Source organism: Aulonocara sp. 'chitande type north' Nkhata Bay, linkage group LG5, assembly GCF_057382095.1.
Source record: "Aulonocara sp. 'chitande type north' Nkhata Bay isolate Kocher_YH1m ecotype deep benthic linkage group LG5, A_spYH_male_GT1.1, whole genome shotgun sequence".
Classification (NCBI taxonomy): Eukaryota; Metazoa; Chordata; class Actinopteri; order Cichliformes; family Cichlidae; genus Aulonocara; species Aulonocara sp. 'chitande type north' Nkhata Bay.
Window position 1 is genome coordinate 15,557,652 of NC_141348.1, and position 23,259 is coordinate 15,580,910.

At 42.4% G+C, this 23,259-nt stretch overlaps 2 protein-coding genes across 2 annotated transcripts; both read right to left on the reverse strand.

Annotated features, from left to right (window-relative positions):
* Nucleotides 1-1,629: 1,629 nt before the first annotated feature.
* LOC147330056 (protein transport protein Sec61 subunit alpha-like 1) lies at nucleotides 1,630-6,096 on the reverse strand. Its single transcript, XM_086291606.1, has 12 exons — nucleotides 5,943-6,096; nucleotides 5,046-5,113; nucleotides 4,844-4,909; nucleotides 4,670-4,748; nucleotides 4,358-4,489; nucleotides 4,088-4,197; nucleotides 3,818-3,971; nucleotides 3,562-3,722; nucleotides 3,283-3,480; nucleotides 2,966-3,157; nucleotides 2,797-2,873; nucleotides 1,630-2,705 (listed from the first exon to the last, which is right to left on the reverse strand). The coding sequence occupies exons 1-12, from the start codon at nucleotides 5,947-5,949 to the stop codon at nucleotides 2,519-2,521; spliced, it is 1,431 nt and encodes a 476-aa protein (XP_086147732.1). The 5' UTR covers nucleotides 5,950-6,096; the 3' UTR covers nucleotides 1,630-2,518.
* Nucleotides 6,097-16,689: 10,593 nt separating this feature from the next.
* Nucleotides 16,690-23,011, reverse strand: LOC147330057 (inositol hexakisphosphate kinase 2-like). The gene is made up of 5 exons (XM_086291607.1): nucleotides 22,019-23,011; nucleotides 20,169-20,391; nucleotides 19,377-19,561; nucleotides 18,742-18,917; nucleotides 16,690-18,165 (listed from the first exon to the last, which is right to left on the reverse strand). Exons 1-5 carry the CDS (start codon nucleotides 22,275-22,277, stop codon nucleotides 17,521-17,523), a joined length of 1,488 nt encoding a protein of 495 aa, XP_086147733.1. The 5' UTR covers nucleotides 22,278-23,011; the 3' UTR covers nucleotides 16,690-17,520.
* Between the last annotated feature and the right edge of the window lie 248 nt (nucleotides 23,012-23,259).

Sequence of the window (23,259 nt, forward strand, 5' to 3'; positions counted from 1 at the left end):
ATTCATTCTGTCCTTAACACGGATCAGTCGTCCTGTCCCCTTGGCAGAAAAACAGCCCCATAGCATGATGTTTCCACCCCCATGCTTCACAGTAGGTATGGTGTTCTTGGGATGCAACTCAGTATTCTTCTTCCTCCAAACACGACGAGTTGAGTTTATACCAAAAAGTTCTACTTTGGTTTCATCTGACCACATGACATTCTCCCAATCCTCTGCTGTATCATCCATGTGCTCTCTGGCAAACTTCAGACGGGCCTGGACATGCACTGGCTTCAGCAGCGGAACACGTCTGGCACTGCGGGATTTGATTCCCTGCCGTTGTAGTGTGTTACTGATGGTGACCTTTGTTACTTTGGTCCCAGCTCTCTGCAGGTCATTCACCAGGTCCCCCCGTGTGGTTCTGGGATCTTTGCTCACCGTTCTCATGATCATTTTGACCCCACGGGATGAGATCTTGCGTGGAGCCCCAGATCGAGGGAGATTATCAGTGGTCTTGTATGTCTTCCATTTTCTGATGATTGCTCCCACAGTTGATTTTTTTCACACCAAGCTGCTTGCCTATTGTAGATTCACTCTTCCCAGTCTGGTGCAGGTCTACAATACTTTTCCTGGTGTCCTTCGAAAGCTCTTTGGTCTTGGCCATGGCGGAGTTTGGAGTCTGACTGTTTGAGGCTGTGGACAGGTGTCTTTTATACAGATGATGAGTTCAAACAGGTGCCATTCATACAGGTAACGAGTGGGGGACAGAAAAGCTTCTTACAGAAGACGTTACAGGTCTGTGAGAGCCAGAGATTTTCCTTGTTTGAGGTGACCAAATACTTATTTTCCACCCTGATTTACGAATAAATTCTTTACAAATCCTACCATGTGGATTCATGGATTTTTTTTCCACATTCTGTCTCTCACAGTTGAAGTGTACCTCTGGTGCAAATTACTGACCTCTGTCATCATTTTAGGTGGGGGAACTTGCACAATCGGTGGCTGACTAAATACTTTTTTGTCCCACTGTATATAAAATTGTGAGATTTGAGGTTGTCTTCCAGCTAGTGCAGTGGACAAACTGGTGTTTAAAGGGTTATTTAAATTTAAAAATTAAAAATTCTTTTATATTTATGAAAAGAACTGAAGTTAGTTAAAAGCTTTATGCAGAAAAAATGGCAAAAAAAAAAACCATAAAATAATAAAAATTACAGACCTAATCTTTTGGTGGCCACTTTTGGCTACGAACAAGCTGAAAGGGTGATTTTGAACAAGCCCAGAGGGTTTAAAGTATGTGTTCAGCTGAGGACTCCCCGCACCTCTGTGGGTTTTACTTTCCTCCCACAGTCCACAAACACGCTTGTTAGGGTAACTGTTAACTCGAGATTGGCTGTGGGTGTGCATACAACAGTGTGTGGCTCTCTCTCTAAGTTAGCCACATTGCCAGTTTAACTCAAGTGTGGAGCAGGTATCTCAAACGACAGTGACCTCTACAGGAAGTCACAGTTACAGCACCCAATAATGCCCTACTCTAGATATAAACTTTTAACTAAATAGTAACTCATTATCTACGTGTTGGTTGCTGTATCAATAACATGTGGCAAGAATAGTTGCTACTGTAAATAAAAACAACAACAACAACAACAAAAATCAAAACAATTTCCAAGTGTATTGGAAAACAAATCCTGTTTTTTTAATAACACAATTATGTCTGTTACATAAAGTAAAAACAAAAATGAGACCCCTTTTTCCATCCCTATCAAACCCACCCTCATCCCGACCATCTCGGCAGTTTTGTGCAGCGATTCAGTCTGGGAATAAAAAGAGCATGACAACACAGACAAACACTTTCCTTTGAAGACCCAGAGACAAGAGGACAACCACTGCGCCTTACATCAGACCAGAGTGAATATAAACATAGTCCATGAGATTTAAAATCAAAGCAAAGGTAAACTGTATGAGATTACCAGAAACCTTATCAGGAGTACAAACATATCTTATCTGTACTTTCCATATCCTACTATAGGCTCCCAGAAACCTCAAAATGATTGCTAGGTGATGAACAAGGTGGCTTTCTTTCAGTTCCCCCTGATATATCCAGGCACAGTGCTTTCAGCTTGAAATAAGCATCAACATGCTGTGTTAGTGTTCCTTGAACATGCTGCAATGATCAATGCCTGAGGTCATTCAAAGACAGCACCTCAAACTTTTTTTTAAGGTCTTCTTTAGCTGATAAGACAGTCAGTGGGGATTCAGGCAGCCTGCAGAGAGATGGGTAACTGCTACTGGGACAAAAAAAAAAAAAAAAAAAGGAAATAAAGACACACAATACCATGCTCAACCCTGGACGTAGCCAAAAGTTTTCTCAGCATTGAAATGCAGGAGCAGTGTGGTGGAGCGCAAAGACGATGGCATAAAATTGACGCCTTCCAGCTGCAAAACAGACTGATTGTACATATTGCAACATAAAAAATAAAAAAAAACATTGATAGGGGTGGATTCTTTTGTGTCTGTCGCAAAAAAAAAAAATTAGTGTTTTCTAGAAGAGCAGCGCTGACATGCTGCCAACTTCACTCTGCTCCTTCACGAAGATCTCGAAGTACTGGTAGATGATGGTCACAGCCAGCAGGATTCCTGTACCTGAGCCGATGGCACCCAGGAAGTCTGCCATGACTGAGAGCCCTCCTATACAGAGCCCACCAAATGCAGCAGCTGTGGGGATGTACCTGCAGATAGAAATTGGACAGAAATAAAGACTTAAATATTCTGCAAACATTAAACCTAAGAGCACATTTCCAAGTCTTTTTTTGTGTGTACCTGTTAAGTTCGTGCACCATGGAGGTCTCTCTGTGTCCTCTCATTACCATCTGCTGCTCCTTGAGCTGCTTCGCCACCTGAGATGCACAAAATAAAAATTGGTGGACATATTTAATACATGACTCTGACATAATGAAAACCCTACATGTTTGCACGAAGACACACTTACATCTTTGGCAGAGGATCCTGAGACCTCGATCCAGGTCTTGGAGAAGAAGGCACAGGAGCCGAGCATGAACACAATGTAGATGACGGCGTGAACGGGGTCGTCTAGAACCGAACCAAATGATTCAGGTGGAGAAAGGTAGTAGCACAGACCGCCCACTGGGTAGGCACGAGCTGGTCCTCCACTCGAAGTGTCCTAAACACAAATATTGTATTTGTACTGAATAGGGTGGAGATGAGCCATGGCTCCTCTTAATAAAGCAACATTTAAGTCGCCTGCTTCATATCTATGCTGCCATGACTTGGACTAAATGTACTTACAGACCAGGTTCCCAGGAGGTTGACCAGGAAGTTGCCACTGAAACGTGTTGAGAGCATCTGAGAAATCACATACAGATTGGAGACCAGGGCAGACTGGAGGATGATGGGGATGTTGGAGGTGTAGAACAATTTAATGGGGTAGGTGTTGTATTGGCCACGGTAGCGTGCTGACTTGATGGGCAGGTCAACCCTGAAGCCCTGATGAAGAAACATTTGATTTAATACAATGCATATTCCTCAGAGTCGAATAAAAATCAGGTGAGATAAACAGTAAGTCACCTGGAAGTATATGACCACTGCAAACACAAAGACAGTGGCGATGAGGTTCATGAGGTTGGGCAGGTTCTGCCTGTAGAAGGCTTCTCTTAGAGCACGCACTTTGTCTGTACGGGTGGCCAGCAGATGGAAAAGAGCGATGATGGCTCCCTCAAACTCAGTACCTGGGAAAGACCCACAGATTAAGTGAGTGTAATATAGATACACCTCGCTCTGCAATCACTCAGCTTTAAAGCCTTTTGTTTCTTAGTGCCAATACCTCTGCCAGTGTTGACAGTCGTGGGGCTGAAGGCCTTCCAGACGATGGTCTCACAGATATTGGTTGCAATGAAGAGAGAAATACCAGATCCCAGGCCATAACCCTTCTGCAGCAGCTCGTCCAGTAGTAAGACAATCAGACCTGCAACAAAGAGCTGGAGACAAAGGCAGGAGTTTAACGCTCTTCTTGACAAATGCTCATTTTGTAGGTAGGTTAAAAAGTTTAAATCATTTTTTTCATATGGTGTTAGCAGTTGTAATTTATATTAACCTGGATGATGATGAGCAAGCATATCCCAGCACCCATCTCTGAAGGATCTCCATACATGCCAGTCATGACATACACAATAGCCTGTCCAATGGTGATGATCATTCCAAACACTGCAAAAGTACATCAAAAAATGTGAAACAGGCACAACTGAAATGAGAGCTGTTATGAAAGTGCAAGCATCAGAGTATCAAAGACATCTTTAAAGCTTCAAAAAGGTACGTGACAGCTTCTGAAAATAGCAACTGTCTGATGAGTAATAATAACACCTACATTTCTGAGCTCCGTTGAAGAGGGCTCTGTCCTTAGGAGTGTCTCCCACCTCAATGATCTTGGCACCAGCCAGCAGCTGCATAATGAGGCCTGAGGTGACAATGGGTGAGATACCCAGCTCCATCAGAGTACCTGAAGAACACAGTCAGCGTCACAAACACAAAACAACTTTTGACCTTTGACTTACGACACGTGATAAAAGATTACGTCCTGCATGACAAGACAGTGGGATTAGATTATTTCTCCTTGGCAAAGTCACAAAGAACGCAAAATGCAAAGTTCTTTTGAAACCAATTAAATATAAGTAAACACCTCGGTTGGAGGCCAGGATTACTCTCATCCAGTAGAAGGGATCTGCTGAATCTGATGACATGATGCCAAAGAGTGGGATCTGCAAGAACAAAAAAAAAGAGAAAAAAATTATGCAACAAAGCACTATGACCAAAAGCACAACCAGTAGGAAGACTGTCACTGACAGATACCAACCTGGCAGCACACCAAAAAGATGAATAATGTGATGGCGGTCCATAGTACTTTTTCTCTAAACTGAATCTGCAAGGTTTAAAAAAAAAAAAAAATTTAAAAAAGAGGAAAAACAGAGGAGATGATAAGCTGTTGTTCGCATTCATTCATGGTGTAAATCATCACCACTGTGTACTAATGTACTAAACTAAAGCTCAAAGCTTACCTTTCTTTCTGGTTTCTGGATTTCTGGCAGGACTGCACAGAACGGCTTGATGACCTCCAAAAATTTGACTAAAAAGAGAATGACGAGTTAAGAAATGTATATGCATTTACACCAAACAACACATCAAGCAGCTCTACAATGAGTATCGACAACATCTGAGCTTTTGTTCCTCTTTAGCCAGATCTACTTTGATGCTACGTCATCACTAACCAGCAGCTAAACAGCTGGCAGCAAAACCAAACAAGCCAGTCTCGTCATCACGCTAAAATGCAACAACGAGGATGTAGAAAGGTAAGCACAGCTGGGAGTTACTAATATTAGGTGTGTGCTCACTTTTAGACCGCTTACGGTGGAGCTGCCTAATGTTTTGTCACCTTGATCCGATCTATTAATCAATGAAACTGACTATGACAGAAAGTGATTTCACACACGCTTCGGTTCTTTCTTTCTTTTTTTTGCTCCCCAGCCGCACAGAAAGTCAAACTGGACTTAAAAGCCAGTTACATTATAAAAGTGAAGGGAAAGTAAAGACCTCTGTGCTGTACATGGTTAGTTCATTTAGCGTGATGCTAACTGGCGTTCAATCACAGAACAAGTTATCCATCATTTTCTAAGATGAAGAGTTGACACACAGCTCAAAGAGACACACAAGAGGCATCCCAGCGTGATATAAATCACTACAATGGTACTTAATCTAATCGAAAAATAACTAGGCTGTGAACCTTCTCCCGTTATGAGCTAGCTCCAAGTGCCACATAACCTGGCCAAGGTTAGCCAATTAGCTTCTCCGACGAGCGCCGAGTGCCCTTTAATGTTCGAGATTTTAAAAAGGAAAAATATAGCAGGTATTTTAGGGCACCAAAAACAAGCATATACACAAGAAAACATAACACGTACTTCCCATGGTGTCCTTAGTCCGACTCCTGCCGTGTTACTGGTATCCGTTTGAGTGCTGTGCAATTTCAGTGTGGCTCCATCAGCCGCTCCGTGAGAAAAGAGCGAGCCGTAGAGACACGTCACCAGACAAGCCGCTACCCCACGTCACTGCTCCGAGCCCAGCAGAGCCGACACGAAGCCCGCTGCAGGCCGTCCACAGCTCGGTCTGTGAAGACACGTTGCCAGAGCTGATAAACCAACAATATTAACTCGGAAAATGCGTGATTTTAATTTTTTAACATTTATATTCTAGCAGCTATATCACAAAGTCCTCCTACCCTACAGGGGGCGCCCCAACCTCCATCGAGCGTCATTTCCTTCTTCGGTTGAGAAGACGACAAGCTGAAAGGTGCTTTGCTGCCCTCATTGGTTTCCACCAATAAATGTAGTTTCCACATAAGTTTTACTATCAGTAGTGCTCGACGTGTGTTTCAGTGCTGACGGCATTAAAAACATATTTGTATTTACCTCTTATATCGATGCCTCATAATTACAGAAATAAATCCTCCTGGTTACCCTGAACTTCTAGAAGCACACAGACCCCCAAATAGCCCCACCCCAGTGTTGCCCAGCTTAGGTATTTGAGAAGATATTTAAGAAGATGTTCTCCTGGTAGATTTGGTATGGCCCCACTTTCCCTATTCTTCAGTATAATTAGATTTCAAAAAAGTACACATTGCTTCAGTTTTAAGCTTTTATGCATAATAATTGACACAGTAAAATCATCACCTGGTTGGTCCTTGGCAGGCGTTAAATAAACTCAGTCTCAGACAAACAACAAAACATTGCATCTTATGCCATTTCATTAGTCATTTTGTAAAAATGAATCTAAAGTTCAGAAACAGTGTGTGACAAACTAACTGCACTCTTACTGCTTAGTGCTAGGAATAGAAGGTAAGTAGCAGCCAGCGATTAACAATCAAATCAGCTGACTAATCTGATTATCATTTAATAATTATTTGAACAACAAATGTGAGAACATCTATAAATGTAGGGGTTTGGCAGTATCCTGCACTGGATCATTCAGGTGTGTGTTAACACAATGGCAAGGAGGAAAGATATCAGCAGTGAACTGAGAGCTAATTAATTTCTACATCATACAGACCAGTTTGTTCTTAAGTGGACGACAAGGGAAACTCCGCTTTCTGTCAGTGTAAAGATCTGCAACTACACATTAAGTCCCAGATGTATCTCAATGTAAGAAAAAGAATGGCATTTTCAGCAGTCTCTGTTTTTTCCACATGATGTGTATAATTATAGAAAAAGTTCTGGTTGTATATTGCCTGAACCTAAATTTTCATCGATCACGAGAATCATGAACATTTCCGTCATTTCCTAGGGGCTTGTGTTTGACATCCCTGCTTTGAAATATCAGTTCTCACCACTAGAGCTCAGTGTTGCTATAGCCTTGATGTAAAGTGTGTGTGTGTGTGTGTGTGTGTGTGTGTGTGTGTGTGTGTTTCATGATTTTTTTAAAATTCACTGTTGATTGAGTAATTAAACAACCTCTACACATAAATCCATTGATTTAGGGCTGAATTTCTGTGCGAATGTCATCACTTTGTTATACTTTGTGAAGTCTTCATTGGTATTTAATGGTGACGAGCACTGACCTGTAGATTCAAATAACAGCACAATGTCAACTGAATCTTTCAGCCGGCTGTCCGTCTGATCAGTCAGACTCTGTGGACCTGCTATAAACAATAACTTGATTTGTTTTTCAGCAGGAAATATATACACACACACACACACACACACACACACACACACACACACACACACACACACACACACACACACAGTGGAGGGTGGCTGGGAGCCTGCTCATCTGCCCTAAGATAAAGAGATATTTGTTCATGTGGTTACATAATGACCGCAGAGCTGTGAGCTAACAGTGAGGTGAGGACAAGCAAATTCCACACAGCCTCCCACCAGTCTCTGGTTTTCCCACTGCTTTGAATTCTATTAAAATCCAAATTAAATTTTTTCCTGCCAGTCATGTGGAAACTAAATACAAGTTATTACAAGTATGTGTGCATATATTTTTTGTATTACATGGGGTTTTTTCCTATAGAAAACAACTGAATCAAAAATTCATGGAAAACAGCAGTCTAAAGACGCAATAGGAAAATTTCAAGCAAATGAAACTATAATGTCAGTCAGTAAATGTGCACTTCCATGGAGGATACGGTGGCTGTCTGCAGCCTTCAATTATGTATTACATGAAACCTCAAGCCACAGCAGAGAGACTCTTCCCACTGTTTTGCATTTTAAATTTGCATCTTGCCAGAGGCTCAGGTGCTCAAAGTCAAACCTATCCTCTGGGCTGGACCCAGGAGTTGGTGAATGTAAATCTGATGAGATTTCCTCTTTGGCTAAAAGCAAAAAGCTCCCAGAAGGGCAAACAGTGCCTTGTTGAACTATGTTTTAATGCTTACAAATGAGACCTCACAAATTTCACATTAACTGACTTTTTAAATTCTGTAACAGAAATAACTATAAAGTAAATATTAAAGCCTGTCAGTGTAGTCAAACAAATTACAAGTGATTAAACTTTATAAAACAGATAAATATGAGTTCAAGCTGAGATGTATGATAATTATTTCTAATGAAACCAAAAAAGACTTTGCTGCACTTTTTTGTGGCAAAAAGAAAAATTTGGAATCAAGACTGTTCTTTGGTAACAAAATTATTTTGGTGGCCTAAAATGCAATACACCTCATGATGCACAGGACTTTTATCATATAGACAGGCCTATTAAAAGTATAGGGATATTAGATCATTTTAGGAAAACCTAAGATAACGCAATGGATAAACTACCACTGCTTTCCTAATTTTGTTTCATTTAAAAACATTTTAAATGAAACTTGGAAGTGAAACTTGCTTTTGCTGTAAGGCATAAAAAATGTAATCAATTTCTTTCAATGAAAAGAATAAAAATACAAAAATAAACATTTTCTGGCATTTCTTTTGCTAACAATAATTAAAATGGTGCTTACAGTATTGTGCAAAAGTCTTGAGTCACTCCTCGTGTCTTCATATTTTGCTAGAGGAATGTGAGGTGCAGTGAAATGTGAATTTGTACAGTCCAATGTTTGGAACGACCACATTTATTCTTCAACACAGCTTGAACTCTCTTGGTCATTTCTCTAAGTAGTAATAGTTCTCCACGGTCCTTGGAAAACACTCAAAGCTCTTCTTTAGATGTTGGCTGATTTTTGCTCTGTTCTCTATTAAGATGACCTCACACTGTTTCAGTAATGTTAAGGCCCAGGCTCTGGGTGTCATGGTCTGTGGTGGGTGGCAGGAATTTCCATAAGGCTCCTGAACTTACCTGGGATCCGCCCCTGGGCAGGGCCAACTCCTCCAGCTCCTGCACACCTGGAGCCTATTGCAGGCAATCAAGCCAGAGGGATTTAAGCCACACGTTGATGTTCATTCACTGCCAGTTCGTCATCAACCCATGTTGTTAACAGGCCTTATGCTTCAAGTTCTTGCTGCGTTTTAGCTTGCTAGCAAGACTTTCTTGTGCTGCAGTTGCTGGATTCACCTTGGCTCACGCTCTACCTCAGAATACCAAGCAAACATTTTGACTCAGGTCAACCTTGCCACGCCACTCTATGTGCCCTACTGCAAGTAAGAATTGCTACTCTTACAACTTACCGCTTCAGAGCTACCTCCATTACCTCCCTGACTCCACTGTCTTCTCTCTTCAGTGTGACTGTTCCCTGCTCAGCTCCACTCTGCATCTCAGGCCCCATTCCCTCGCCACGTTTCCCAGGCCACGCCACGTTAAACTCCACGTCTTATTGGTTTTTTGTCCTTGCTACGTTTCTTGCACTTAAGCCTAATAAATCATTGTTACATCATCTGCTGTCTCTGCTCTGGGTTTCTGCACCTGAGTCCTGTTCAGTACAGACCACTTGGTCCCGTGACACTGGGGAGGTCAATACATGGGATACATGGCTCCTTTGAAGCAAAATATAAAGAAATGAAGGGTGGCTCAATACTTTTGCGCAATACTGTAAGGAGAATTTTAATTGTCTGCACATTATGTCTTACCTATGTTTAAAATAGCAGTTTTGCAAATATCAAAATCTTCATGACATAAAATAACTGAAGTCTTTCAGCTCTTCTTCAGGCTGACTTTGAACACTTCATCTGGTACAGAAAAACATCATCCATCACCATGTTTAATCAGCCAGTATGGATATTTGACCAATATGAGAAACCCACTTACTGCCAAGTAAGGCCTTAGAAGTCCTACCTGATTTGTCAGCTAATAACTGTCCAACGACGTTACTGGCTTTCTACAGCTGGTAAACATGCTGTAATTAAATTCATTCATTTGGATGTCAGTTAATTGTTTCTTGATGAAAAGCAGCAACACTCCCTCTTCAGTCGCAGGGCGAAAAAGAGACTTAACAAAAAAAAAAGCCATTAATTAGTTTAACTTTCCCTTCACATACTGCTGCGGTTGTAAAGTACATCACGTATCATCATATCCATGATTTCTGACCTCAGTTTCAGAATAAATTACACCCTGGTGTATTCACCTACACATAAGCAGACACATATGCCTCCACATAGTGATGTCGTCTAGGGTGACACAGACGTGCAGCCCGACTGAGCAGTGGGAGGCCAGTCGGGTAGTTTGCGTCTGTTCCAGATGACTCACAGATTTTTATCCTTATTTTTAGAGATGTGTGAATGTAAACAGTGAATTGTGCCCAAGGGCGTGGAGGCATGTGTGAGCCTTTACTCAGTCAGTGGGCAGCTGTCCTCAGCAAATCAGGGAGGTTTGGGTAATAAAATTGCATTAAAGAAGCTGGGAGTGGACTGAAACCAGTAGAATAAAAGGCAGTGATGTCCAGTCAACCCAGTTTTATGCTTCCTTCACACACAGGTACAATAGTTTGTGCTCCTCAGTCTTGTTTAATCATGACTTTATAGATACTCCCGAAATAACACCTCAGTGCCCAGTGCTATTTAGGTTATTATATATATTGGTGTTATATAAACCCGCCACTGAGGATAGAGCACATCGAAGCATAGTTAGAAAGAGAAAGAAATGGGATGTAGCCTTGGCTGCCGTACCTGAATTCTCACTTTATAACACCATGTCTGGTGTCTATCTGTAAAACAACAGGAGGCCATGAACTCGCTTTGGCAGTCACCTATGACCGTAAAGCCTTCCAAACAATGGTTTTATGTATTCACAGTATTTATCTAATTTCCAACTAAAGCCTAAACTGATGTAATCCATGACTAATCCTATAGAGGCCTAGCGGAGTAGTACAAATCCAGTGACACCCAAAGTCTGGTTTAAGAGGTCAGAAAGTCTTTCTATTGATTCGACCTTCATGGGTTAGCTTGCACAAATAGTTTGTTTATTGTTAATCTGTTTTTGTGATGCTTCATTAGAGTAATTAAGAGGTCAGTGTAAATGAGGATGATAGGTTGACAGGGATGTGCACAACAAGCGCCTCAGGCCAGCTCAGTGCCTGGTAGACAGCGTCACCGCCAACGTTATGTAACACACTAATTACATCTTGGCTCGATTTCGCCTGTCCTCTGTTGCGTGTGTGAACCATCTTTCTGGCTCTTTCTGTGACTGGACAGTCCATTTGATTCCATTCAGTGGTTAAAACCCGCTAGACATGGGCTCTCCTAGTGTTAATGCTGCTCTGTGTGTAAGAGCTGGATGAAGTACAAGAGCTGGGATTTGATGAACTGAATGAAACAGACAGGAATGAGGTTATGACATGATTTTATCATGCTGTGATAAACAATCACTCCCATTATGTCATCAATTTTCAGTATTTACTCTGATTATTTCATGTCATTTCCAGACAAAGAACATTTTTTCTTTTTGTTTGTTTGTTGTCTAGTATTAATCTCAAGTTTTACATAGTATATTCCTAATTTTTGAAGCATTTTCATATATACAGTACACACATACACCATTTCACATTTGCACTGCTTGTGTGGAAAAGGAAAGAAATTTACCTCCTGTGACAAGGAGTCTAGATCTTAGGGAGCATGTTTTGGTAAAATGAAATTACACAATCCCATATTTTGACATTAAAAGTCCCTTTTTAATCATTGCAATAAAAAGATCTTCATGGCTGAATACTGTCATACAATAAAGTACCACACTAACTTCTAACTATCATTTGTCGTGGGTTAATTCATTTCACAGCACATCTACGTCACATGCATATCTAAAATGCACATCACAGAAAAACTTTCCATTTGGATTTATATGTTGCAATAAAAAATCCTGATGTTGCTCTGAGTAAAGGGCAGCTTTCTCCAGCACTGACCTGAAACCAAACTGTGTGACTGCATAAGCAGGTTCTGCATCCACACACAAACAAGCACTCACACAGGTGTGTTGTCATATCCTGGTGGTGACATCTAATTGACATAATGCTTTCCCTAGCTGTTTACCTTGACCCTAACCATAACCTAATTCTAACCCTGACACTAAAACCACATTTTGAGTCTCGATAGTGACTTCGAACTCGTGGGGGCTGGGATTTTGTCCCCATAAGGGCTGTTGGTCCCCACAAGTATAGTAAACTTCCAATTTTTGGTCCCCACAAAGATATGCAAACATGGTGCACACACACACACACACGCACACACACACACACACACACACACACACACACCTCACTGCTGCCTGAGCTCTTATCAAATTTATGTATATTTTTTAAAGCAGGTCAGGGGATTAATCCTCACAATCATCATCATATTACACAATGGTTTTTTTTTTTCTGTATAATCCCAATGTGTGAGAAATAGTAGAAAGGTAACGACTCCATTCAGTTGTCCTGCCTTGCTTTCATCTCCCTCTTATAACATTATTGACCCGTTTATGTAACTGCCTGTGCAGGGCTCGTCACTGTCGAGTAAGCTCAATTTAACACCTGTCAAAATAGGCCTGGCCCTGCTTCTGACTGATGCATCTCCAAGTTTCTGTCTATATCTGAGCATGAATATGGCAAAATTTCACAGTTTGCCTACTCACAGCTAAATATTTTGCTTCTATGTCCTCATTCAGCTGCTCATTTTGTGCTACTTTACTGAGTGTAAATGAACTGCACGCATTAAATTCAATTCCAGCCGTATAATCTGAATCTATGCGTGGTATCTTTTGGTCTGATGAGGCTAGAAGTTTGCAAAACAAACCTTACAAACAGGATATGAAGCTAAATCTTGTCAAGTAAAGTGTCTAGGTCAATCTGCTGAAATAAATAGCACAAAAACATGTAATGGTATTAACAATATAACATCAATAAACTGGTTTTGGCACGATAGATCAGTGCAGTGTCCTATAGGAGACATAAATAGCACAGTGTACTTTCGCCTCAGGCTGAGGCAGCAGCTCTAAATTCTGTGGAAAACAATGGAGCAATTCTCAGATGGCAGTGAGACATATGATGCAGCAGATCACATGTTAGTCACTGGGCAGTTAGTCTTCATACACCTAACATTTTTCATTATTGATTATAATCTTGAATTGACGAGTCCTTAAATCTATTTTATATTTCAAACCATAAGCTGTAATGCGCTTGCATGTGGGTGAGTTTATGTAGGGTTAGCAGAGGGACTGATCTTAAATTTCGTAGAACCTATCAGGATTTCACGCTGTTCTCAGGTGGAGGAAATTAAAAATAGATTTAATGGATGTTTACCAACAACTGAAACTGCAAACACTTGAAATTAAAAGCAGAAAGCTGTGTTATTTTTCCCCTCTCATGTTTGCATGTTGAGGCATATCTCTGTTTGAGCACGAGTCAAGGATGAGTCCTTTAAACATAAAAGAAGAACCAAGAATAAAGTGGAGCAGGCCTAATCTGGGCTTTCCTCCATAAGAACTGAAGACTCGTGGAAGGGGTAGTTGTATAATAATAGTTATTAGATAACTGAAACACTGAGGTACCGAGATAAAGAAATGAGCTGACAGAAGTGAAAAAACAAGAATGGCCTCAAACTTTAGTATGAATTTCAAAGCACTCCTTGCAGCAGGTCTTTGTCTTTGTTTCACATGCAGCTGCCTTGAATGTGCAAGAACAAGCGAGAGCGAACGGTGTGCAAGGAAAGGCTCGGCGCTCGTAAGATGTTAGAGCAGATTTAATGAATGAAGCCTACGGGGACAGAAAGTGTATTCATATAGTGATGAGGAGGGGGATTGTTACTCTGGCGTCCCAAAAAGCTTTGACACTATTTCATTCCCGGCAAAGGCTGCTGTTGCCATGGTGATTTTAACCAATGTTATGCAAGTGCTCCACTTCCAGCAGCAACCTTCACAAAGCAAAGGGGCACAATGATGCACATGCTCACACACACACACAATGTCTCATAAATAAATAAGCAAGAATTGTAGCGTAGCGCAACAGTGAATCTGTGTAATATACGTGCTCACACGCATGCTCACAACACAGTGACAGAATGGGATCTCATTAATGGTTGAAAGCAGCCCACTGACCCTGAGGCTGTTATGTAACACTGGTTAATACCCCCCCCCACTCTTCGCAGCACAGTGGAGACGGAGAGCTTATCTTCTCCATCCTCTCATCTATCAGTCTCCCCATCCCTTTGCATGCACACAACTCCAAGACATCACAAAACTGACAGCAGCTCCGCAGCGGATCCCTGGCACTCCATTTAACATGGCAAACACTGGGGTCTGATGGACTCTTGCTAATACAAATACAGTAAGTGCTCATAAATCTTTCCCCTCTTACCAAGACTAAAGCAAGGGTGTCAAGCATAAGGCCCAGGGGCCAGGACTGGTCCACCAAAGACTCCAATCCAACTCACTGGATGGCTTTGGAAAATGTGAAGGGCGGCTTACGTTTTGGGCTTTTAACTGTATCGGCAAAAGTTTTACAACTTTTCCTACTAATGAAGACCTGTCCCATGGCTATTCATACTACACCACAGTTATTAAGTAACATATAAACAATTAACAACTCCATTAATAATAATTCCATCATCTACCATAGAAATTTCAGGTTTTTGTTTGTTCGTTTTGGGCTTTTTTTTTACAATGAGTCCACATTTTGAAAACACATTTTCTATGAATTAACAAAACCATTTTGTTTTACAATTACAAGACACTCCGAGGAATGAGCTACCACAACTGTCTGCTCAAACTGTAGGGGTTTGAATTTATATTGTAGTCTCAAAGTGATACCGCAGTTACAATCAGCAAGGTTCTAGACTGTGATTGCCAACCCAGTGGACACGCGCTTTCCCTAAATTTCACTCTGCTAATTTTGTGCTTTTGTGATGTATTGAAGTTTATTCCATTTGTTTAATAAATTTCTTTGGTGAACTGTCAAAAACTGTGTGCGTCCTCCCCTTTTGTCATTGCCAAGCAACGCTGTAACACAGTATTAAGAGCAAGCATAGGTCAACCAGTGGGATCAGTGCTGTAAGCAGATTATCACACTATACTGCAGAATTCCAATAACACACAAATATAAAATATTTTACCTGAGTTATTCTCAATATTTAGCCAAACAAAGACTTAAATGTGCATTAATATTATCACACACGCACATACAGAGGCTAACAAAATCTTCAAAACAATGATTATTAGCCATTTTGTATTTCCCCATTTAAATACAATGACTGGTTTAGGGAAGTATGTCTATGTCAGACCTTATGAGACAAACCACTCACATTCAAAATCACGCCAGCATGTAACAGATGGTGATTCGCGGGCAGTAATTCAGCACACGCTGTGCTTTATTTTTATGCTACTATAACCAACACCATATCTGAAAAATGTCTTATAATACTTAGGTTCTCATTTTACAGGAGAACAGCGTGTGCGGTTGTGGATGATTACAGCGTGCGTTAACTGAAATATCAAAATGTTTCTTTAGAAATAAAAGACTTCGGTTACATAATCGTGCCTTATACTTCTGACTGATTTCATATCGGGTGCCAGATGGATATCTGTACTAGCAGGACAGCACATTCCACAGACAGGACAGCGGAGCAGTAATGGCCCATGCACTCTGTTGACACAAGCTTGTCTGCGTAACGGCTCCTCTCCACTCACACTGCTGATGCTGTCCTCACATCACACGAAGCTTGTGACTCCAAGAGCAGATGACTCTGCCACAGACCAGCTGTAGACGACCGGGACTGGCTGAGGCAGGACACGATGCCGTCATCCTCTCGCCCCGCAACAGAAACTCTTCTAGACCGAAGAGTAAGGCTGTAAATATGTTTTGGGGCAAGGAGGAGGTGAGGGTGGTGGTGTATTGGCTGTACAATATTACAAGAAGTATCCACAGTAGCCTGGGCATGTGCCTTAGTAATTCTTCACAGCAGGTGGTGGTGTTGGGGAACAAGCCCCGGCACCTGCTTGCACTGAATTGTCTGCAGTCCTCTCATACTTTCAGTGTTGATGGTAGATCTATTAATCAGTTGGTCATCACGGACTTACTGAGCGGCACGCCAAAAAGAGGTCATCTGCCTCCATACATTCACGCACAGAGGCAACGAGCACACATTTGCATAAAATTTGTCTGCCAACATTTCCCTTTGGTTTGAGCAGGAAATGTGGTTTCTCTGTAAACGTGTAAAAAAAAAAAAAAAAAAACACCCCCCCCCCCAAAAAAAAAAAAAACCAAACAAACGAAACAATAACCAACATCAAATATTAAAGAGGACACTGATGTTACCACAAACCAAGGTTTTTAATTTTTCTGTGAACAAACTGTGGACAGCACAGATATACAAGATAGAGGTATCCAAACATGTCAAATAACAATATTTATTAATATCATTATTGTAACATTAATAACATGGAATGTACTACCTTCCATTCACATTTTTGAACTTTTAGATTATTTTATGAAAGATGTCATATAAATAAATAGCTCTCTCACCTCTTTCTGACACCTATATGAATATAGTCTCTTTGAATATAGATGAACAGGGGAGAAGGATGGCAGAATGACCAGGTAAAAGAGGAGAATGGAGGGCGTGCTCTCACCGCCTCTCTTCCCGTGGACTCGCTTCTCATACTACTCCTGCTCTCTATGATAGCCCTCAGCCTAAACACGCACTCAGCAGAAGTGCATGTTTGCGTGTGCAAAATGACAACACTTTTCTTTGGAAATCAGACACAAGGAAACACTTCTACTGTCTCAAACTGCCTTTAATTTTTGCTGCCTACCCTTTTTTCTAATGGTTACTTAATGGGTTAAAACAGAACGGTGACAACGGGTAAATCACTGCATCATTCACACAGATGGCTTTTATGTTACTTGCAGGTCTGTTTCACATCCTGAGGATGGACGTACTCAACGGCCACATCGAAAAGCACCAGTGGCAGAAACAGGAAGGGGGTCCGATCAAAGACCAGCTACAATGAAGTCCAACTTTGACGATAAGAGAAGGAATTTCTCTCCCCTTTAATGCAGTCTGCTCTTCCTCCATTTGTTCAAGGTTCAGACAGTGTGTTATTGTGCCTCTGTGTTTGAACGGATGAATGTTATGTCAGTATTCAGTCTGTACTTTGGTTCTCCAGCTCAGAAATGATGGTGATCAGGTTCTGGAGACCAAAGATGTAGCCGCTGTCCTGGCCCTCGTGGACCACGCTGTCTTCCCGGTAATGTCTGCAGGTGGTGTGGGCAAAGTCTATCATTCTCACATCCACCACGGAGCTGTGCGTGTCTGAGCGGGACAGGTGAGCCTGGCTGATACCTGAGCTCCCGCTGCTGCTGCTACTATCACTAGATGTGGAGGGACTGTGTGGAAAACCAAGCGCACCTGCAACTTCACCCACCTCCTCCTCCTCCTCCTCCTCTTCGTCCATTTCTGGCTCGGCTTGCACCTCCTCGTCCTCATCATCCTCATCTTCTTCCTCTTCAGAGAGCCCGTCCTCAGTGTGTCGGCGTGTGTGTTTTCTGTGTGGAGCTCCATCATAGATGATGAGCAGAGAGCTGGAGTAAAAGCGGTAGGATTCGCAGGCCTCCAGTGCAGCCTGCATTTCTCTGAGCCTGCTGAGCACCGGGGAAAGGAGTTCGTGTCGCAGACGCCGACCGCTGTGGAAGAATTGGAACAGAGCCTCCTTGAAGCCCACAAGGGTCAGTTTACGGCCATGGTACTTGTTCATAAACATCAGCTGATCTGTGTCACTCTGGTACACCTGTAGTGATGAGAAAACATGGAGAGGTTGAAAAAGCTGGAAAAGTTCACAGACTCTCAAACATCCGCATTAAAATGGCTATAGAGTGTATCTGCAGTCAATCTTTCCACCTCACCTAGATATTTTGGGCCTTATTCAAAGTTTTCAAACAGACAGACGTGTTCTCGTATAATTAAAAGGCCAGCGTGTTTCAGGCTAGATGGCTATAAAACAAGTTAATCAGATTACAATAGGAACTGTTGCAGATTTTGTAGCAGTGTAGGGTAAAAGCATTAACTTTTAACAGTCGCAGTCTTGGGCACTAAAGCTGGATTACCCACATAAACCACCAAGACATTGTTTCAAATTGTGTTTTCAGACAATTGACAAACAGCTGTAATGTTTTAAATGGGTGAGCCTTCTGTCTGTTTCCGGTTTTTACGCTAAGCTACAAGTCAGCTTATACAGCATTCAATAGACAGACATGACTCTTATTTCATGTAGCTATATTTCCCCCAAATATCATCTTCTATTTCTTTTCTATTTCTTTAAGAGTAAGAAATGAGTATAGACAATAGCGTTTGCCTGAAAGCTCACCTGCATGCCACACAGACGGACTCCTATTAAGGCTGATGTGCTCTGCTGGCACTTGCGTATCTGCATGGCCTTCTTCTCCTCTGAAGCGTCGTCTCCATGCTGTCGCGTGCCCATCTTTAGGTCCAACACGCACGGCACTGTGTGCCGCCAGGTCAGGTTTTCAAGCAGAATGAATTCTGAGAAAATGAGTCAAGGAAGACAAGACAGACAAAACACTACCTTCTTCTGGACTAACCAGTTTTAAGTTCAACCTGCTGGACGAGGCTGAATGAGAAAACAACAGAACTGAGCGTTGTCTCGAAAGATTCAGCTCCCGTTAACATTTGCAATATGTAAAATCAAATCAGAGCAACATCAGGTAACCGATAAGAGTGCTTTTGAAATGCAATGCCATAGAACAGAGAACAGAATAGCTGCACAAGTATTAGATAACGGGCAGCAGGAACCTAATCCACTGATAACCGTAATCTGGTGGCTTACTTGGCCAGGACTCATGCCATGTACACTGGCCTGGAACCTACAATGCATTTCATTGCAATCCCCCCCCCCCCAAAAAATAAATAACATTACGTAGCTTTTCTCTGCAGTCACATATGAGCCAGTTTCAAAAGAAAACTCAGTCAGTGAAAGGATACTGTACTGGTTGCGGTGTTTAGCATTCTCCTTCATCCTCTGCAGGTGCTGCTGATGACACTTGAGGCTCCAAGGGTTGTGTTTGAGCTGTGGGACAGCGTTACTGTGGCTGTCCTCTAGTCGGTAGTAGAGCACCTCGGCCTGCTTCAGCCACTCCAACTCCATGTCCTCCTGCAGCTTTTGAACACTGAATGAAAGACAGGGAAAGACAGCAACGACTGTAGTTACACATGGCTAAAGAGCAGGAAATGGGGAGTAAAGTATGGAGAAAGAAAAAATTCCTGGAAAGAGGTACAAAGTGGAATCTTTCGCTCGCCACCATCCATGCATTCAAACATCAGTTTTCCTTGTTTAACCCCAATAATCCCTCCCCAGCGCAGGGCTAACTAAGTCAAAGTTTTCCTTTTGTATAAAGGCATTAGAATGAATCTATTGCAATTATGCAACAATGACTCTTTGACCCTCTCTCCAAGGATCAGCCTCCAGCTGTATTTAAAGACAGTTAGGCTTACGATTACGAGGCTAACTTTACGATCAGTCAGTGTGTGCATCATAAGTCGTGGTATGTCTCTACAGCTACATTCACGGAAAATTTAAAGTTGGTTATAACGTAATACGGGTGCATAACGGCTCCTAAACCATCTTTAATTTCTTTTACATGAGCAGTGAGATCAGCATGAAAATGACTCACTTTGCTCCCACCTGCTGAGGCATCAAACACGTCTTGTCTTATCATGACTAACAGGTTCCTGAGTCAACTACTGTCTGTGATAGGGTATTTCCTTGCACCTCACCTCTTCTCCTTGTCTTTACGAGAGTTGCGGCTTCGGCCATCTTTGCTGTCCGCTAGCAGCGAGGAGGCCATCATTTTCCCCCACGTCATCATCTTACTCTTGGGGTCACAGTCCACCGAGTGCTCATTGTTCACCAGATCTGTGGCTGGGTCACTATCAAGGGGGTAGGCGATTAGGCAAAGATTCCCCTCCTCGTCCTCCTCGAAGCTCACGGACACCACACCTGAGACAGAGACAGAAAGGTACATTTTAGACACAGACTCACTGAACAGTGATGGGAATTTGTTTCACAGGAATCTATCAAAGAGGATGACAAACTTAAAGGAAATCTCATCACTGCTTTAAGCAGCACGATACAAAAGTATGACTGAAGTGGATGGTTGACGCACACTGAGCTCTAATCAACACATTCAAATAACAGCCCAAACACAAAAGACACCAGGCTATAAAAACTTAGGTCAGAATTCAGTTTATTGATTACCACCAATTATCTGAAGCAAACTAATCAATAGTATACATACACTGTAAACGTGTAGGAACCAGAAAGCCATGTACAGGAGAAAGCATCAGAAAATATATGCTTCTAACAAAAATAACAGGAGCTTCAGTGAGTCAGAAAAGTTTGGAAGATTCAAGTTCGGTTAACTTCAACAGAAAAGATATATTTCCATAATTTTCCCATTTGCTTTTGTCCAAAACAGCTGCACCCGTTCCTCTTCATGCACGTCCCATGTATGGCTGAAGCACAAGCTGAGAGAAGGTGAAGCATGTAGCAAGCAAGTATGCCTCATTGTGAAGACAAATACAAATGGGGGAAACTGTTGACATGGAAAACAGTGCACAGGTGTCACGAAACAGTCAATTTACAGAGTGAATTTAACTTCATCACTTCTGGGGTTTGTTGGAACTATTATATGGGACAGCAAACTGAAGGCAGCACAGTGCTTTTTAGGATGACCAGAGACACGCGTTTGCTCTATATCACCTTACAATTCTCTGCTGGTGACACAAAAGAACCGGCTCCGCTGCTCTTTGAGGGAGGGTCTTAGATAGCATTTAAAGAGGATCTGCTGTAGTGTAACGTGAAGGGAAATAAGGACACCGTAGCAAAGGGCTTTGCTGTAAAGAACAGGCCTTTCTGCTGTAACTCATAGTTTAATCCCTTTAATCCATCACACTCTCTGAATGAAAGAATGAGATGAATGCAGGAACAATGTTGGCTATGTAAATAAGAGATGGTATGTTTAACCGGTCCAACAGTTTCTGCTTGCTATCGTCACTCACTATGCCTCATATTTGACAACCTTTAAAACAAAAAGAAAAAAAACGTGGGAGTGACTCAAACGTCAGTGAAATAATACAAAGCCATTCAGTGGTTTTGTGAGGCACCACCTACGTTGACCTTTGCAGGTGATGACCTCCAGCAACTGCCTGAATTTCTGGATCCAAAGGAGGAAGAACCTCACATAGTTCCCTTTTCATCTCATTGGTGTGTTGCCCGGTAAAAAGAAAGAAGTAAAACAACACAAAAACAGTGGCTCGCAATTGCTACCCTGACTTACCTTCAGTTCATCACTCAGCTAGCCAAGCAGCACAATTGAAAGGCCCGTTTGTCCCAATTACAACCTCAGCTACAGCACCCTCCTGTGGCACAATGCGGTATAAACCTGGCAAGCGCCTGCTTGTGCAGACATGGGCATCTCTAGTTCCTAATAATCTAAAATTGCACACTTGACACATGCAAGCAGGCTCTGCACACATCTATACCTATCTGATGTATGTATGCACAAAAAAGAAGTATGCACGTAAAGAAAGAGACATGCATGAAAAAACACAGTAGTTGTCATTACCTCTGTACTGGGGGGTAAACCTCCTCATTGCTGCAGGCAGACTTTTGTAGAACTGATGCTCGCGGGGAATGAGAGGCTTGCAGATGGTCTGCTCTCCAAAGCGTAGGACGCAGGAATGTCCCCCGACCTGGTGCACGAAGGGCTCAAGCATCACTCCCTTCTCCATGTAGCACTGCTGGTGCTGCAGCTTGTTCTGTTGCTTTTGTTTTTGCTCCGCATCCATGACCTCCTGGGCCTGAGCCTCCACAGCCGGACTCATCCTCCTCTGGCCCTGACCACACTGCCGCGGGCATTAGACTCCTGACGCACGCACCAACAATATGGTGGGGGCCCTTTCCGGCAGGGACTCGCACACACTCACGGGCTACAGATCCCCAGAGGACTAGTCCTAACACGCTGCATTAAAGATCGCAGTTTGTTTTTATGAGTTATTCCCGCGGTGCTTTCCGAAGCATTTGCTGTGATGGTGATCTGCTGCGCCGATGCTCTCACTGATACTGCTGCTCGAAAACAAAGGACAGGAAGGAGGAAGAGAAACAGAAAACACGACTCAGGTTTACTGAATATTCAATTCCTTTCGGCTCCTTGCCTTACAGTCCTTGTAGCCGGGTAGAAAAAAACAAAACAAAGCCGTCTTATGTCCTTTATATATTAAGGTTTGGAGTTGTGCTGCTGCGGCAGATAAGGCGACCAGACACAGCTCCTGCTTGTGCCTTCTCCGCAGACTCGACGCCTTATGACAGACGAGAGCTGGCTCGCTACTGGTAAAGCTCTCAGGAGCCTGACACTCGGCCCGCCCTATCACAGGCAGCCCACCAATCACGTGCATCTAAAGCAGGTTGTTGGGTGGCAGCCCAGAGAAGCAAGCAAACAAAGACAGGGGTGGGAGGGGGCAGTCTGGGTGAAGGGAGAGAGGAAGAGGAGAATAAAAACAAGGAGGGAGGGCAGAGCTGAACTCAGCTGTTTCTCTGCGCGACAGCGGGGGTTTTAACAAACTGGCAGAATAAGCACCAGCATTTCCTTAAAAGACGTACGGTGTGGGGGAGAGAAGCACAGAACTAGGACAGGAGTTAAACACACAAACTGACATCCAATGCAAAACGGCAGTCAAATATAAGTAAAAAAGTCAAACTAGACTCCTGGATGAACAAGTAGCTTTGCTCTTCCAGGAAAACATGCAAAAAGGAAGACGCCTCGAATTTAATGTCACTCTTAGGAGATTTTTTACATACTTGTAATTG

Bases quoted from the DNA above. Each gene is read 5' to 3' on its own strand.
- LOC147330056 (XM_086291606.1), bottom strand. The intron at 4,198-4,357 runs GTAGGTGTTATT...GTACTTTTGCAG, and splicing joins CTTCAACGGAGCTCAGAAAT to TGTTTGGAATGATCATCACC. The intron at 3,481-3,561 runs GTGACTTACTGT...TTTCTTCATCAG, and splicing joins CAGTGGTCATATACTTCCAG to GGCTTCAGGGTTGACCTGCC.
- LOC147330057 (XM_086291607.1), bottom strand. From the start codon at position 22,277: ATGAGTCCGGCTGTGGAGGCTCAGGCCCAGGAGGTCATGGATGCGGAG. The intron at 19,562-20,168 runs GTGAGGTGCAAG...TCTTTCATTCAG, and splicing joins CGTAAAGACAAGGAGAAGAG to TGTTCAAAAGCTGCAGGAGG. The intron at 18,918-19,376 runs GTATCCTTTCAC...TCATTTTCTCAG, and splicing joins TAAACACCGCAACCAGTACA to AATTCATTCTGCTTGAAAAC.